The sequence below is a fragment of the Chionomys nivalis genome, chromosome 16, assembly GCF_950005125.1.
Source record: "Chionomys nivalis chromosome 16, mChiNiv1.1, whole genome shotgun sequence".
Classification (NCBI taxonomy): domain Eukaryota; kingdom Metazoa; phylum Chordata; class Mammalia; order Rodentia; family Cricetidae; genus Chionomys; species Chionomys nivalis.
The window spans coordinates 10,810,554-10,824,696 of record NC_080101.1 but is presented as its reverse complement, the minus strand read 5'-3'; the positions used below and the strand labels follow the sequence as shown (position 1 = coordinate 10,824,696).

General features: G+C 45.8%; 1 protein-coding gene and 1 non-coding gene across 2 annotated transcripts; both read right to left on the bottom strand.

Moving 5' to 3' along the window:
* Window positions 1-1,022: 1,022 nt before the first annotated feature.
* Rps20 (ribosomal protein S20) lies at window positions 1,023-2,170 on the bottom strand. The gene is made up of 4 exons (XM_057790796.1): window positions 2,043-2,170; window positions 1,772-1,871; window positions 1,498-1,571; window positions 1,023-1,235 (listed from the first exon to the last, which is right to left on the bottom strand). The coding sequence occupies exons 1-4, from the start codon at window positions 2,043-2,045 to the stop codon at window positions 1,053-1,055; spliced, it is 360 nt and encodes a 119-aa protein (XP_057646779.1). The 5' UTR covers window positions 2,046-2,170; the 3' UTR covers window positions 1,023-1,052.
* Window positions 1,647-1,713, bottom strand: LOC130888330 (small nucleolar RNA U54). The gene has a single exon (XR_009058460.1). It is a non-coding gene; the product is annotated as a small nucleolar RNA U54 (small nucleolar RNA).
* Window positions 2,171-14,143: the final 11,973 nt, after the last annotated feature.

The following is a 14,143-nucleotide window of genomic DNA, read 5'->3' as shown; positions in this document are numbered from 1 at the left end:
GTATAAACAATGTCATAATTTGCAAAATATTCACTTCTAGAAACTTTTTAAAAAAAAAATCAGTGTTTTATCTGGCTATCCACTGGATAAATTATCTTTATACACCTAAACACTAGTTAAGTGGTGGGAAACTGGTAAGAGCTCAACACTGAAAACCAGCTTCTGAACCTCTCCAGCACTTCCACAGCATGCTGACTTCACTATCTTGAGACTTACTTTACTGCGAAGTCTTCCTGGTTAAGCTCTAGGATGCTCTTTTTCCAAATTTATGACCAAAGGATTAGACGTTTCTGTAGGCTAAAATGGTATATGTAGGCTTAGGTCCAAGTCACAAAACCCAAGTTGGATGACTATGCTGTACCTTGACAGACCCTGCCACCCTGTCCTTTACAACCTAACTGTAAGAGCAGACGACCAGCAGGTGGTCTAGATGTTCCTTAGTACAGTCTCTGGACACCGATCACTAACTTTCTGTAAGAGTCAAAGTAAGCTACAATAGGGGCTTAGGCTTATAATTGGGAAGGCACTGTGACTAAGTACGACCCAGGGTGCTGACCCCATCTTAAATAACCCTAATTAGCCATACCTGGTGGTCCAAGCCTTTCATTTCAGTATCCTGGAGCAGATGGACTTCTGTGAGACCACCTGGCGCACATTGAGACCATGCCCCAAACAAAAAGCCCAGACTTAAGAGTCACATAATCAGTCTGCTGCCTGATATCAATTTAGCCTTTAAATTGGCCTAGTGCCCTCTAGAAAAGCTAACTGTTCCTTTTCACTTGTCCCATTTCTTACACACCTCTAAATGGTTCACCACCGCATGGCTTGCTCAGCAGTTAAAAGAACCCATTCTCTTGCTAACGACTTAGGTTCAGCTCCCAGGACCTATGTGGTGGCTCAAATCGCCTACAGTTCCAGGCAATCTTACACCCTTTTCTAATCTCTGCTTGCACCAGACACCCAAACATGCAATAAATTAAAAAAAAAAACCTGTTTTCTAAAAAAAAGCCAACAAATTTTAACCGATTAAGTCAATTTATTAAACTGTTGACTTAGGCATCTGCAATGGTGACTTCAACCTCCACGCCCGGCTCAATACTGATGGACGTAATCTGTTTAACTATCTCGGAGGGGCTGTGCAAGTCAATGAGGCGCTTGTGGATTCTCATTTGGAAACGATCCCACGTCTTGGAGCCTTCCCCACAAGGTGTTTTTCTCGTAGTGATCCTCAGGGTCTGCAACGAAACAGAAGAAAGCGAAGTGTACCTCCGAGCCATGTTCCCCGTCCACTAACAGGTTGGTCAGCCCCCAGCAACTTCCGCCAGCCAGCGGCGCCCTCGGAGTTGGCTGCATTAAGGCATAACCCAGGCAGCACCATTAGGTGTTTGCTAAACTGTACCAACTTAGTTCCCGTTTGTGTCTAAGCATTCTTGGGCAACCAAACCCCGAGACACCAAGCACAGCCGTTTCAGACCACCGGAAGATTCTGGCACTTACCTTGGTGGGCATGCGCACGGGCCCCTTCACTTTCAGGTTCTTCTCCTTGGCTCCTCTGATCAGGTCGGCACACACTGAGGGGCCAAGAGACAGACGCTCTTTCATTTCGGCTAACTCAACCCTCCCCAGTCGCCCCGGGGAAGCGGGCCTATCGGCTCAGAATAGCGTAAAAAACTATCACTGCCATTCAACACAGTAGGGATCTCCTCACCGCCGACCGCCCCGCAGCTGAGCACAGCGCCCGATGGGCGAGCCCCGCCCCCGCCACACTGACCCTTCTCCAGCGACTTCACGTTGCGGCTGGTGAGCGTGATCCGGATGCGGTGGATCGCCACCTCGGGCTCCACGGGCGTCTTCCCGGTGTCTTTGAAAGCCTGTTACCACCCCGGCGGGAAAACAAACAGCGACCCGTAAATGGCGGCCCGCTCCGGAGACGCCGACGCCACCGGGGCCGTCGCCGCGGCGGGAAACCCTCGGCTCGCCGGCGCCCGGGAACGCGAGCCCCGCAGACGCCCCGGGCCGCGCGGCGCCGTCCCCCGCCTCACCATGGCTGCAGTGCGGGCTTCCTGACCGACTTGTTCCTCGGCGGGGAGCGAACAGCGGTGAGTCAGGACGGGAGCAGGCCGAGCGGAGCTCCGCGGCGCACAACACCACGCCTCAGAAAGGAGGGCGGAAGGGCCGGCGGGCGCTTATATAAGCACGCTCGCATCCGGGTCCCTCGCGCTCCGGAACGGGAAGTGCCCCCGCCCGCCGAGGGGCGGCCGCGGGAGGGCGGGCTGCGACGCTCGCGGGTTGGCGGGAAAAAGGAGAGGCCGCGCACGCCCCCTCTCGGCTCGGCGGAGTCACTGCCCTGAACCGGAGGACGCGGGAGGCTGGAACCCGGGTGGACGTCCTGTCCCTTGCAAAGCGCTGACCCCTGTGGTCTTTAAGTAAGAGCGAAATACGCTTCCCGTGCACACCCAATCCACGTGATTTGTCCTGGCAAGTGATCCACTTTCCTGGGTTTAAGTGGCACGCGCCTTGGGGAAGAGCGAGCCGACGAGCTCGGCGTTTACATTTATTTACTTTCGGTGCTGGAGCTAGAATCCGGGGCTCAGCAGGAAAAAGCACCTAACCGACGAGCCCGACACCCCGAGTTCGGTCCTGTGAGTCCTCCTCGGTGGAAGGAGAGACTGGATTCCGGAAAGTTGTCTTCTGACTTCCGATCGAGAGCTGTGGCACCCACTCCCACCCCCCTATTAATAACCCAACTTACATTTTTAAAAAATTATTCGAAAACTGTTTTTCAGAGCCGAAATGCCCTTTTGTGACATCTCCGCTTTGGACTTCCCAGAACATTAAAAATGTCTATATCGCCTAGGAAAGACCTGAGTTTAGCGTCCACACCTTCAGCTAAGAGAAGGCGAAGTCCAACCCCAGGGCTCTGTGGGGTCACAGCGCAGGTACCTGCAGCCCGGCCTGGGACCCGGGTGCCCAGTTTTAACACATCCTCTCCTCTAGGTCGCGATGACGCAATGTGTACTGGCTAAGACCTCCGAGGACTCCTCAGGACGAAGCATCTGTTCATAATAAAACCCGTGTCCAAACACAGCAGAAGCCAGGTCAAACGTCCTGGGAAGCAGGGAAGGGTGCGGGTGGACCTCCCCCTCCAAAATCCCTCCCCGTCAAGTTATTTGCTCAGACCTGCCTGACTCGTGAGGGTCTGAGCACTGATCTCTTCCAATCAGGACTCCATTTAAAGATTTTCTCTTATGATCTTTGCGACGGGCACTGGCTCCCTTTCTGGGTGATACTCAGCCTAGCTAGAAACCGGCTTTGTGGCTCGCAACTTACATTTTCTTTTGCAATGAAAATTAAGATTAGTGTTAAAACTAGGTTTTTTTCAAGATCAATTGTTTTTTGTTTTTTTTTTTTTTTTTTTTTTTTTTTTTGGTTTTTCGAGACAGGGTTTCTCTGTGACTTTGGAGCCTGTCCTGGAACTAGCTCTGTAGACCAGGCTGGTCTCAAACTCACAGAGATCCGCCTGCCTCTGCCTCCCGAGTGCTGGGATTAAAGGCGTGCACCACCATCGCCCGGCAAGATCAATTGTTTTTAAATATAACCCATTGACTGCAAAAACTCCCCTAGTATATTTCAGAACAGAATACAAATCTGAAGTATGTATTTTTTTTTAAATATTTATTTATTATGTATATGTATGTCTGTGTGTATGACGAAGGCCAGAAGAGGGCACCAGACTTTATTGCAGATGGTTGTGAGCCACCATGTGGTTGCTGGGAATTGAACTCAGGACCTTTGGAAGAGCAGGCAATGCTCTTAACCACTGAGCCATCTCTCCAGCCCCCTTCTTTTTTTTTCTTATCTTGCTTAGTTGTTTTACCTTTTTGAGACTGGGTCTGCAGGCATACACATAGAAAGAATATTGTATCCATAATAAATATTTTTAAAAAATCATAATTATGGCCAAGGAAGTAACCTGACTACAGAGCACCCACACAGCCTGCATGAGTGCTGGGTAACCCCCCTCACCACACTGAATCAATAAATCAATAGAACCACCATATGTCCCAGAAACCCCACCCTTGGGTAGCTGTTAAATCAGTATCTCGGGGCTGGGGGTGGCTCATCAGGAAAGAGGTCTTGCTGTCCTTCAGGAGGACTCAGGTTTGGAAGCCTCTCAATGCCTCTAACTTCAGCACCAAGGGATCCCTTACCCTCTTCCGGTCTCTGGGTACTGCGCACACGTGGCATACACTAACAGACACAGGTCCATAAATAAAAAGGAGTGTTAAAGTCAGCATCTCAAAGAGACAGTGTCTCATATCCGCTGCAGTACTGTTTGCCATAACCGAGGTGTGGAGACAGCCTAAGGATCTCTCAGTAGATGAGCAACTGACGGGAAGGATGTGTCTGCACATTGGAGCGTCGCCTGCCCTTCAGAAGCCAGTCCTGACGCACATCAGTCAGGCTGCTGGCATAGACTAAGTGGAGGCCGGAAGACAAAAAGTGTGTGCACTCACTGATACGTGGCAACCAGAAAGTCTAACTCATAGAGGCTGGTTGCCAGGGACAGGATGGGGCGGCAAACTCTGGGGAGATGTTCAGTAAAAACTGCTATTTAAAATTTTTCTTTTTTTTCTTTTCTTTCCTTCCTTCCTTCCTTCCCTCCTTTTTTTTTTTTTTTTTTTTTTTTGGTTTTTCTCCTCTGTGTAGCTTTGGCGCCTGTCCTGGAACTCATTCTATAGACCAGGCTGGCCTTGAACTCACAGAGTTCTACCTGCCTCTGTGTCCCAAGTGCTGGGATTAAAGGTGTGTGCCACCACCGCCTGGCTCAATTTTGGTTTTCATTTCAAACTTTGTGCTGTGTTTTTCCTCTTGAAAATTTGTGTGTAGAGTGCTGCCCAAATTTCTATGTTAATGTGTAAGGTAACCATTGAATGAAAAGTATGAATTAACAATAAGCAAAATGCTGAAGGAAAACACATATTTTCACCTTTCAAAGATAAGCAACTTATACCTTTAGGTATGTATGTATCTTTTGAAAAATATGGCCTCTATCCTATGCACAATATGATTCAAAGAATATTTTATAAGTTTATTTCTGTTTTATTCCTTTTCTTTTTTTTTAATATTTATTTATTTATTATGTATACAGCATTTCTTCCATGTGTGCCCACAAGCCAGAAGGGGGCGCCAGGTCTCATTATAGATGGCCATAAGCCACCATGTGGTTGCTGGGAATTGAACTCAGGACCTCTGGAAGAGCAGTCAGTGCTCTTAACCACTGAGCCATCTCTCCAGCCCTCTTTTTCTTTTTTAATTAAAATAATTGTTTTAACAATTATTAGTATGTGTGTGTAATGTGTGTGCATAATGTGTGTGTGAATGATGTATGTGCGTGTTATATGTGTATGATGTGTGTGAATGGGAAGGATGTATGTGTGTGAGTGGTGTGTGAAGGATGTATGTATGTGATCTGTTTGTGTGGTGTGTGTATGATGTATGTGTGTGTTATGTGTGTGTGATATGTGTGAATGGGAAGGATGTATGTGTGTGTGATGTGGGTGTGAAGGATGTATGTGTGTGTGTGATATGTGTGAGAGAGATATATGTATGTGTAGGCAGAGAACAATTGGTTCTCTTCACCCCACCTTCACTTCTGGTCTCAAGCCCCAGCCTTTGTGACTGAGATATTTCTGCAATCCTCATTCTGCCTTTAGTTCTTAGTTCCAGGGATAGAACTCAGGCCATGAAACTTCCAGCACCCAGCAGCAAGCGCCTTCACCTTTGAGCCATCTTTGCCAGGCCTCTTCCATCTCCTTTAATGACAAGGTGACTGAAGTCTCTAAAGAAACCGTGTCGGTATCGAAGACTGACTGGCCCTAACCTCACCATGGAGTTAGTCAGTAGAGACATACGCGGTTACGTATGAGAGTCTGCAGCACCTTGTGCTCACTTCAGTACATTCATGGCTCTTTGTTGCCAATCCATGTCTCTTCTAGTTTTGTGACTATTAGTTAAAACTTTTGAAATGTGTTATTATCTGATTATGGACTTCTACCACCTCTAAATCTAAACATTATAAGTTAGCCTCAGAAACCTCCAGAACGGGCTTCACCCCGCACGGCTTCTGCTGTACCTGGCCGCTTCCTGTCCTCATTGACACGTCTTGTTGATGTGTTGATTTGGGCTTTTTTCTTTGTTCTGTGATCCTAAAACTTTGCGGAATCTCTCTGAAGTGAGGTGTATATTTTCAAGTGCTCCGAGGCTGTGGTCCTGAGCTATGAACACTGATGTTTGGCTTGGGAGAAATGCTCTCCTGTTCCCTCTGGAACAAGACCTGTGTTTGCATGAACACCGTGTATCAGGAATCGTATGGAAGATTCTTTTGGACTTTTATTATGAATTGTGTGGAGGATTCTTCCATAGCTTTTAGATGTGGGTTTGTTTTCCTTTTTTTTTTCTTCTCTGATAAAAGGTCCTGGTGGGTGCATGGCTGTCAGGCCTCTTAATGTTAGTGGTGCTGTGTGGGGCTGGGTGGGGGCTCCCTGTGTGATGCAGGGCATTTAGACATCATACCTTTGGCATTTACCCCCCCCCCCCCCAGGCAGTCATCCATCCCCTCCTGCTGTGACATCAAACACTGGTCCAGACACTGCCCAATGTTTTCTCTGGGGCACAGTTGGGACCCTCCCCCACCACCATTGACAGCAATGACAGACAATGACAGATAAGTCACTGTCTCATCTTTAGCACTGTGGGTCAATTTTTCATTATTCTTGCTTTCCGAGAAAGCTGTACCTACCTAAATACATATTTCCTTCAACAGTAACAATTCTAAGTGTGTAAAAGCTGAATTAAATATCCATTTTATTTTAACTTATAAAATAGTCTTGAGACAATTAGAAAATGTTTTCAGTATCTCCCCTTAGCCCTTTTAAACAGTATTTTTCTTTGAAAAAGCTTATGAAGACTTGCGTTGCACTCTGTATTCTCTTGAGTCTGTGAACCGCCACCTACTGGCCTTTTGCCATAATGACATTATCCTGTTCCTTCCAAAAGGAAAATTGTGGCAGTTGAAAGTGACTTAATTCATGGAACATGTGTATATTTGTGAATAAAATAATGAAGCTATATGGCAAAATTAGCATTGGAGAGTCTGTGAAAATGGTGTCTTCTTTCTGTAATTTGGGGTTTAGACAGACATTTTAATTTTAAGCTTCATCAGTCTGAAAAATAAAGGTAAAACCTAGAGAGCAGGGCTGGAGAGATGGCTCAGAGGTTAAGAACACTGACTGCTCTTCCTGAGGTCCTGAGTTCAATTCCCAGCAACCACATGGTGGCTCACAGCCATCTGTAATGAGATCTGGTGCCCTCTTCCGGCCTGCAAGCATACATGGAAGGAATGTTGTACACATAATAAATAAATATTTAAAAAAAAAAAAAAAACCTAGAGAGCGTTTAAAACCCCTGACTGCCCAGGTTGTATTGGTCAGGGAGTGGACCAGAGAGACAGGTCCTCATGGGTATCTAGCATTGTAGGTGAAAATGCAGGATGACCCTAGCAGGTCCCGCAGCGTCACTCTCGGAAGTAATCTGTCTGTGTTGGTGTCCGGCCATTTGATGTTTATGCCGGTATCAGGGGATGGATGTTCTGCTTAGGAAGAAGCTAAAGTTAGACGATGGCTCAGGGCCAGGGAGAAGCAAATGCGCATGCTTAGCCGGCGGGCTGCAGAGTCAGGACAAGGCAGGGGTCACTGTCATCAGCAAGTCTGAGACAGAAAACCCTAGTGTTCAGTAACTGGGCTTTCTGTAGTTTTCTCAGAAAGGTCACAGATTTTCCTGGGGATAGGAATGGAGGCCCGGTGGATGGTGTTTCAGACTCTACTGACCCCAGTCATGCTGAGCAGTAGCCACCAGGCACTATGCTAACTGTCCTCCCTCGGCTGTCCCTGGAAACTAGACCTGTTTGCTGCTGTGGCTACAGCCATTTCCAGAAGGATTGGAAGGATTCATCATGTTGGCTGTTTCATTATGCAAACATAATTTTCCATTAATAATAATAATTATTGCAGGAAACACCTTGCTCAAGAAGTCAATGTCAAGCTGCAAAGGAGGCTGGGTAGGTGATTACCTGGCCATTTTAATCGCATCACCAAGAGAATAGCAAATGTCTATCCAGAAAACAGGCAAAGAAAGGAAAAAGGAAGGAAGGAAGGAAAGAAGGAAGGAAGAAAGGACCAGTCATGTAGCGTGTAGTTGTCATCTAGAGAAAATTTCTCAACCCAAACATGTGTTTCTGTGGAAGAGGAAAACTTGCTGTGTTAGACAGGAAGCCCAATGAAGCCTTAAGCGTGAGGGTGGACGGTGGAGGAGATGGGGTCCAAGAAAAGGCAGGAACTGGGCAAGGTTGCACCTTGTAAAGTATCATGGCTTTTAGTGTAAGCACAATGGGAAGTTGTTTGTATTCCTTTCCTTGGGTGCCTGCACCGTGCCCCCGTGTCTGCGCTCTGTGCGCTATTACCCAGTTACCGAGCTTCGGGCAAGGGGCTGGAGGTTAAAATACACAGACACAGAGAGAGAGAGAGAGACAGCGACACAGGTCATCCTTGAATTCCCCAAGAATGCCCCCTTTATTGTGTTCAGATGAAGATTATATAGAGATAGCCACGCCCCAGCCAAACCCACCAGAAACCACTCTCCTGCCATCAGGAACTCCCGAAGGTCTCGTGCTCAGAGCAGCTGTAGGCACTCAGATCAGGGGATTACAAGAAATTCAGGATCTAGGGTCTCACCGCTCCCAACACTTGGGGGCTACTATAAAAACATATCACAAACTTGGTTGGCTGAAACAAAGTAAGCCCCCCTCCCCGCTAGTTCTAGAAGCCAGACTTACCAGATTGCGGTGTTGGCAGGATAGGATACTTGTAGATGCTTTGAAAGAAGGATCTGTTCCACACTTTACCCAGCCTCTGCTGACTTTACCAATCCCGTCTGCCCTTGCCCAGGAGCCCGGCACTCGCCTCTGCTTCCATCTCCATATAGCCTACCCTTGTATTGCTGCGTCAAGTCTCCCCATTAGTTTTAAGGATACGAGGAGAATCTTCGCCTTTAGGTCCGCGATTTAGTCACATCTTCAGAGACGCCACTCCAGTTATTCACAGGCTCTGGTGTCAGGGCTTGCACGCTTCATTTCAGAGATACTCTGAAGGAATTTTGATGCAAGAGGGTGGTGTGGTGGTATGATACGCATGTGGTTTGAAAAGCTGGATCTAGGAAGGTGACAGAGACAAGCAGGAGGCTGGAAGAGGGTTAAGACAAACTGCGATCTTTGCGGAAGTACAAAGACGTAGCCTCGGAGAGACAGGGAATGGTTTGGAAGGAGCTTTGGTGACTTCCTGGTTGGTTGCATAGAGAGAATGTGGGACGGGAGGACATCAGGAGGAATCCAGTTTCTGAGCCTCCATGAGTCTGGACATTTCCTGAGACAGAAACATGGGAAGAAGGAGAGATTTAGGTAGAGCCCAAGATTCTGTGGTAAACATGTTTTAGTCTGAGGAATTTCATCTGTGCTGTGTGCACTGGGACTTCTGGGGCCATGGCAGAGGGAGAACATGGTGACTCTGCTGCCACCTGCATTTGTCACGGGTTATTTTGCTCTGCTTTTCATTTTTAAAATACCCCCTTTCTTTATTTTTAAATTTTTATAAGCTCTATTATTAAAAAATAACTTATGAAAACCCCCTAAAACATCATACAGCAAAATTAATCAGACCCAACGCCTGTATAACTCCATGAACTTCTATCCAGTTAGAATAGGCATTTGAATACGGAAGCAGAGCTTTCGATATCACATATTTTATGTTCTTAGTCACCACCCAAATGAAAAAATAGATGTCAGAGTTAGAACTAGAAGAACAAGTACCTTTGCATTCTTTCTTTTTTGTAGCTCATGCTTATTACCCCCCCCCCATCGAGTCCTTCCGTATAGTTAGCCCTCTTGTCTTTCCTCAAAGGCACCCCACACCCACATTTGTTTACAGATATACATATATCATTGGCTAGATTCTTCATGGAGAGACACCATGTGTTTTTCAGAAGGAAACCCAGGGGACACCCTTCCTGGTATTGGGGTCAGGAAGAGCTTTTGTAATAGAACACCAACAGCATGGGAGTCACCCCAAGCAGCAGCAGATGGGGCTGCATAACAGTAAAACTTCTGTACAGCAAAGGAAACAACCAGCAGAGTTAACTCACCGTCCTCAGAATTAGGAAAAACCAAACTTTGTCAAATGCCTTTCAGTATCACTTGAAATAGTTATGTAGTTTCTGTTCTTGAGTGTGCTTATATGATACATGGCACTTATTGATTTACAGATGTTGAACCGGCCTTTCCTTTGTGGGATGAAGCTCCCTTGATTGTAATGGATAATTTTCTTAATGTGTTCCTGAATTTGGTTTGTATGTATTTTGTTAAGAATTTTGCATCTGCGTTCAAGAGACTGGTTTGTAGCTTTGTTTTTCGTTTTATTTTTACCTGCTGTAACAAGGTGACATTGACTTCATAGAACCCATTTCATGGGTGTTCCTTTCTTTTCTGTCTTTTGGGACAAGCTGAGAAGCACTACATTTCCATCCTGTTATTTGGTAGCTGCGTTTTCGGCACACCTTTCAACGCTGTACCCAAGGTGAGTAGCTCCCAAGCCTGGCATGTCCCTAGTTCTGATGACACACAGGGGAGAGACAGCTGTAAGGTAGCAGAGGGGACTCTGGGTGGGGACTGAGTCTGCAGTGGTTCAGGCTCTGTCATTCCCCACATCTGCTGCCTCCCAAGAGCCATCTTCTGGGAAAGAAAATGCACAGTTGGGTAAGCTTCGCACCTCTGCATGAACCCATAGACCCAAGGATGTCTCTCCCACCAACTACAGCTGTCCATCACAGGTGGCGCCTGCCTTCCCTGTCCCTCCTGGCTTCCCAGCAGCAAAGGAACCCACAGTTGACATACACGGAGTCTTGGGGTGGCAGTCACCGTGCATTTTATGGCTTTCCTTCTAGGGTCACCATTCTTCCTATTTAACCAAGACAGACTGAACTCATGAACAAGCTCTGTTAGGTTGGTTGGTTTTGTTTGGTTGTCTGTTGAGATAGGGTTTGTCTGTATATTCCTGGCTGTCCTGGAACTCACTGTAGACCAGGCTGACCTTGAACTCTATGATCTGCCTGCCTCTGCCTCCCAAATGCTGTTCTCTGACCACCATGGGCTCATTTTGGGTGGCTCTCTGTCTGTTTCTTTTTCTCAAAAGAAATAAACTGAAAAATATTTTTTTCTTCTATGCCTATTATCTATAAATTTGACATTTTCAGAGTGGCATATGTACCTTGGAATGTAAGACAATTTAGATGCTTTTAGAAACAATTGGTTTCTTAAAAAATTTTAATACATTTTAAAAACTGTTATCACTCAGGCCCTAGGTATATGTCTGAAAATATTTCTCTATCCAAACATTTGTCTGGGTGATTGTATCAGAATGATTCATAACATCTCCCAGAGTAGGAACAGTTCAGATGCCCATCAGCCACCGAACAGATAAAATGTGCTGTGTTCATGGGGCAGAATTCCGGGTATGCTGTTCAAGGAGTGAACTTGAAGATGGTGGCCTGTGTCAGACAAGCCAGTCTCAGGCGGCCATGTGTTATGTGATCAGATTCTAGGCAGTGTCAAAACTAAGGACCTCTGTAGAGACAGTGGGATGGTGGTTGTGTAAGGCTGGCTGGGGGAGAAAGGTGGAGTGGCTGGTGCAGTGTGGTGGGGGAAGCGTGGTAAAAATGTTCTAATGCTTGGCACAGAAGACCACTTCCTAAATATAACCTCGCTAGCGCAGGCACCGAGAGCAACAATTAATAAGTGGGACCTCCTGAAACTGAAAAGCTCTGTAAAGCAAAGGACATTGTCAACAAGACAAAATGGCAGCCTACAGAATGGGAAAAGATCTTCACCAACTCCATGTCAGACAGAGGACTGATCTCTGAAATATACAAAGAACTCAAGAAACTTGACATCAAAAGAACAAATAATTCAATAAAAAAAAAAAAATAGGGTACAGACCTTAACAGAGAACTCTCAATAGACGAATCTCAAATGGTTGAAAGTCACTTAAGGAAATGCTCAACATCCTTAGCCATCAGAGAAATGCAAATCAAAACAATTCTGAGATTCTATCTTACACCGGTAAGAATAGCCAAGATCAAAAACACTGGTGACAACTTATGCTGGAGAGGTTGTGGGGTAAAGGGAACACTCCTGCATTGCTGGTGACAATGCAAACTGCTACAGTTGCTTTGGAATAAGTATGGCAATTTCTCAGAAAATTAGGAAACAATCTACCTCAAGATCCAGCAATACCGCTGTTAGGTGTATACCCAAAAGATGCTTGATCATACCACAAGGACATGTGCTCAACTATGTTCATAGCAGCATTATTCGTAATAGCAAGAACCTGGAAATAAGCCGGGCGGTGGTGGCGCACGCCTTTAATCCCAGCACTTGGGAGGCAGAGACAGGTGGATCTCTGTGAGTTCGAGACCAGCCTGGTCTACAAGAGCTAGTTCCAGGACAGGCTCCAAAACCACAGAGAAACCCTGTCTCGAAAAACTTAAAAAAAAAAAAAGAACCTGGAAATAATCTAGATGCCACTCAACCGAAGAATGGATAAAGAAAATGTGGTACATTTACACATTGGAGTACTACACAGTGGTAAAAAACAATGACATCTTGAAATTTGCAGGCAAATGGATGGTTCTAGAAAACATCATATTGAGTGAGATAACCCAGACCCAGAAAGACAAATATCATATGTACTCACTCATAAGTGGCTTTTAGACATTAAGCAAAGAAAAACCAGCCTACAGTTGACAATTCCAGAGAAACTAGACAACAAAAGAACCCTAAGAGAGACATACATGGATCTGCACAGGAAGGTAAAAAAGACAAAATCTTCTGATGAGTAAATTGGGAGTGTGGGGGTCATAGGAGAGGGAAGAAGGGGAGAGGGAGAAAAGGAAGGGGAGTGGAGAAAAATGTATAGCTCAATAAAAACAATAAAATAGTCTAGTGCTGAGTCCTTTTCTGATTGCACAACTCTAGATGCACCAAAGGCCACTGAAACAGACACTTTCAGTAGGGGGAAGCCATCTCGACTGTGTTATTAATCCTGGCAATCTCTTCTATAGTTTTTCCATGGCTTTTGAAATCTTTTCTCTCTTCAAACTTATAATAACCTTTCAACTCTGTTTTCTTCCAGTTTTACATATGGCCTCTAATCCATCTGGAAACGATTTTGGTATGTGGTATGTAAAGTATTTATTGAAAAAAATAGTTTTAGTAAAACTGATGCGGTAGGCCAGACTCTTTGAGAACAGGAAGCATGTTTTGATTCACTCTTGGGGATCCTGGCCTTTCCCAAGCAGAAGCATGATACACTCACCCTCTGTCCTTGGGGCTCTAAAAGCCGGAGTAAATTTAGAATCGATGGCTTCTCACAATAGACACTATGCAGGTGACAGTATTCATGACACTCTACTGGTGTCAAGACATCTCCCACTTGGCCTGAGACATCTTCCACCCTAGGTCTCCACAGACTCAGGAAAAAGTTCCTATAGCCCTGGCGATTGCCCCGCCTCTGGCCAACAGCGCCCCCTGGTGTCACCTTGCAGTTGCCTGCACTGACATGCCTTGTGGGCAAATTGCTTTCCACTTGAATAACGCCTACCCATTATTAAGAGGCAACCATTTCCTGGTTACCTCCTAATAATAATGGTGACGACGACGACGACAATAATAATAATTTAATATGGGGCTGGAGAGATGGCTCAGTGGTTAAGAGCATTGCCTGCTCTTCCAAAGGTCCTGAGTTCAATTCCCAGCAACCACATGGTGGCTCACAACCATCTGTAAAGAGGTCTGGCGCCCTCTTCTGGCCTTCAGGCATACACACAGACAGAATATTATATACATAATAAATAAATAAATAAATATTTTTAAAAAAAGAATAATAATTTAATATGGATTAGAGGAACTATTGGGGGTGGAGCTGTTAACTTGGCTCCTTAGTAACCAACAACTATGGTCTTCCCACACCAGTGTCTG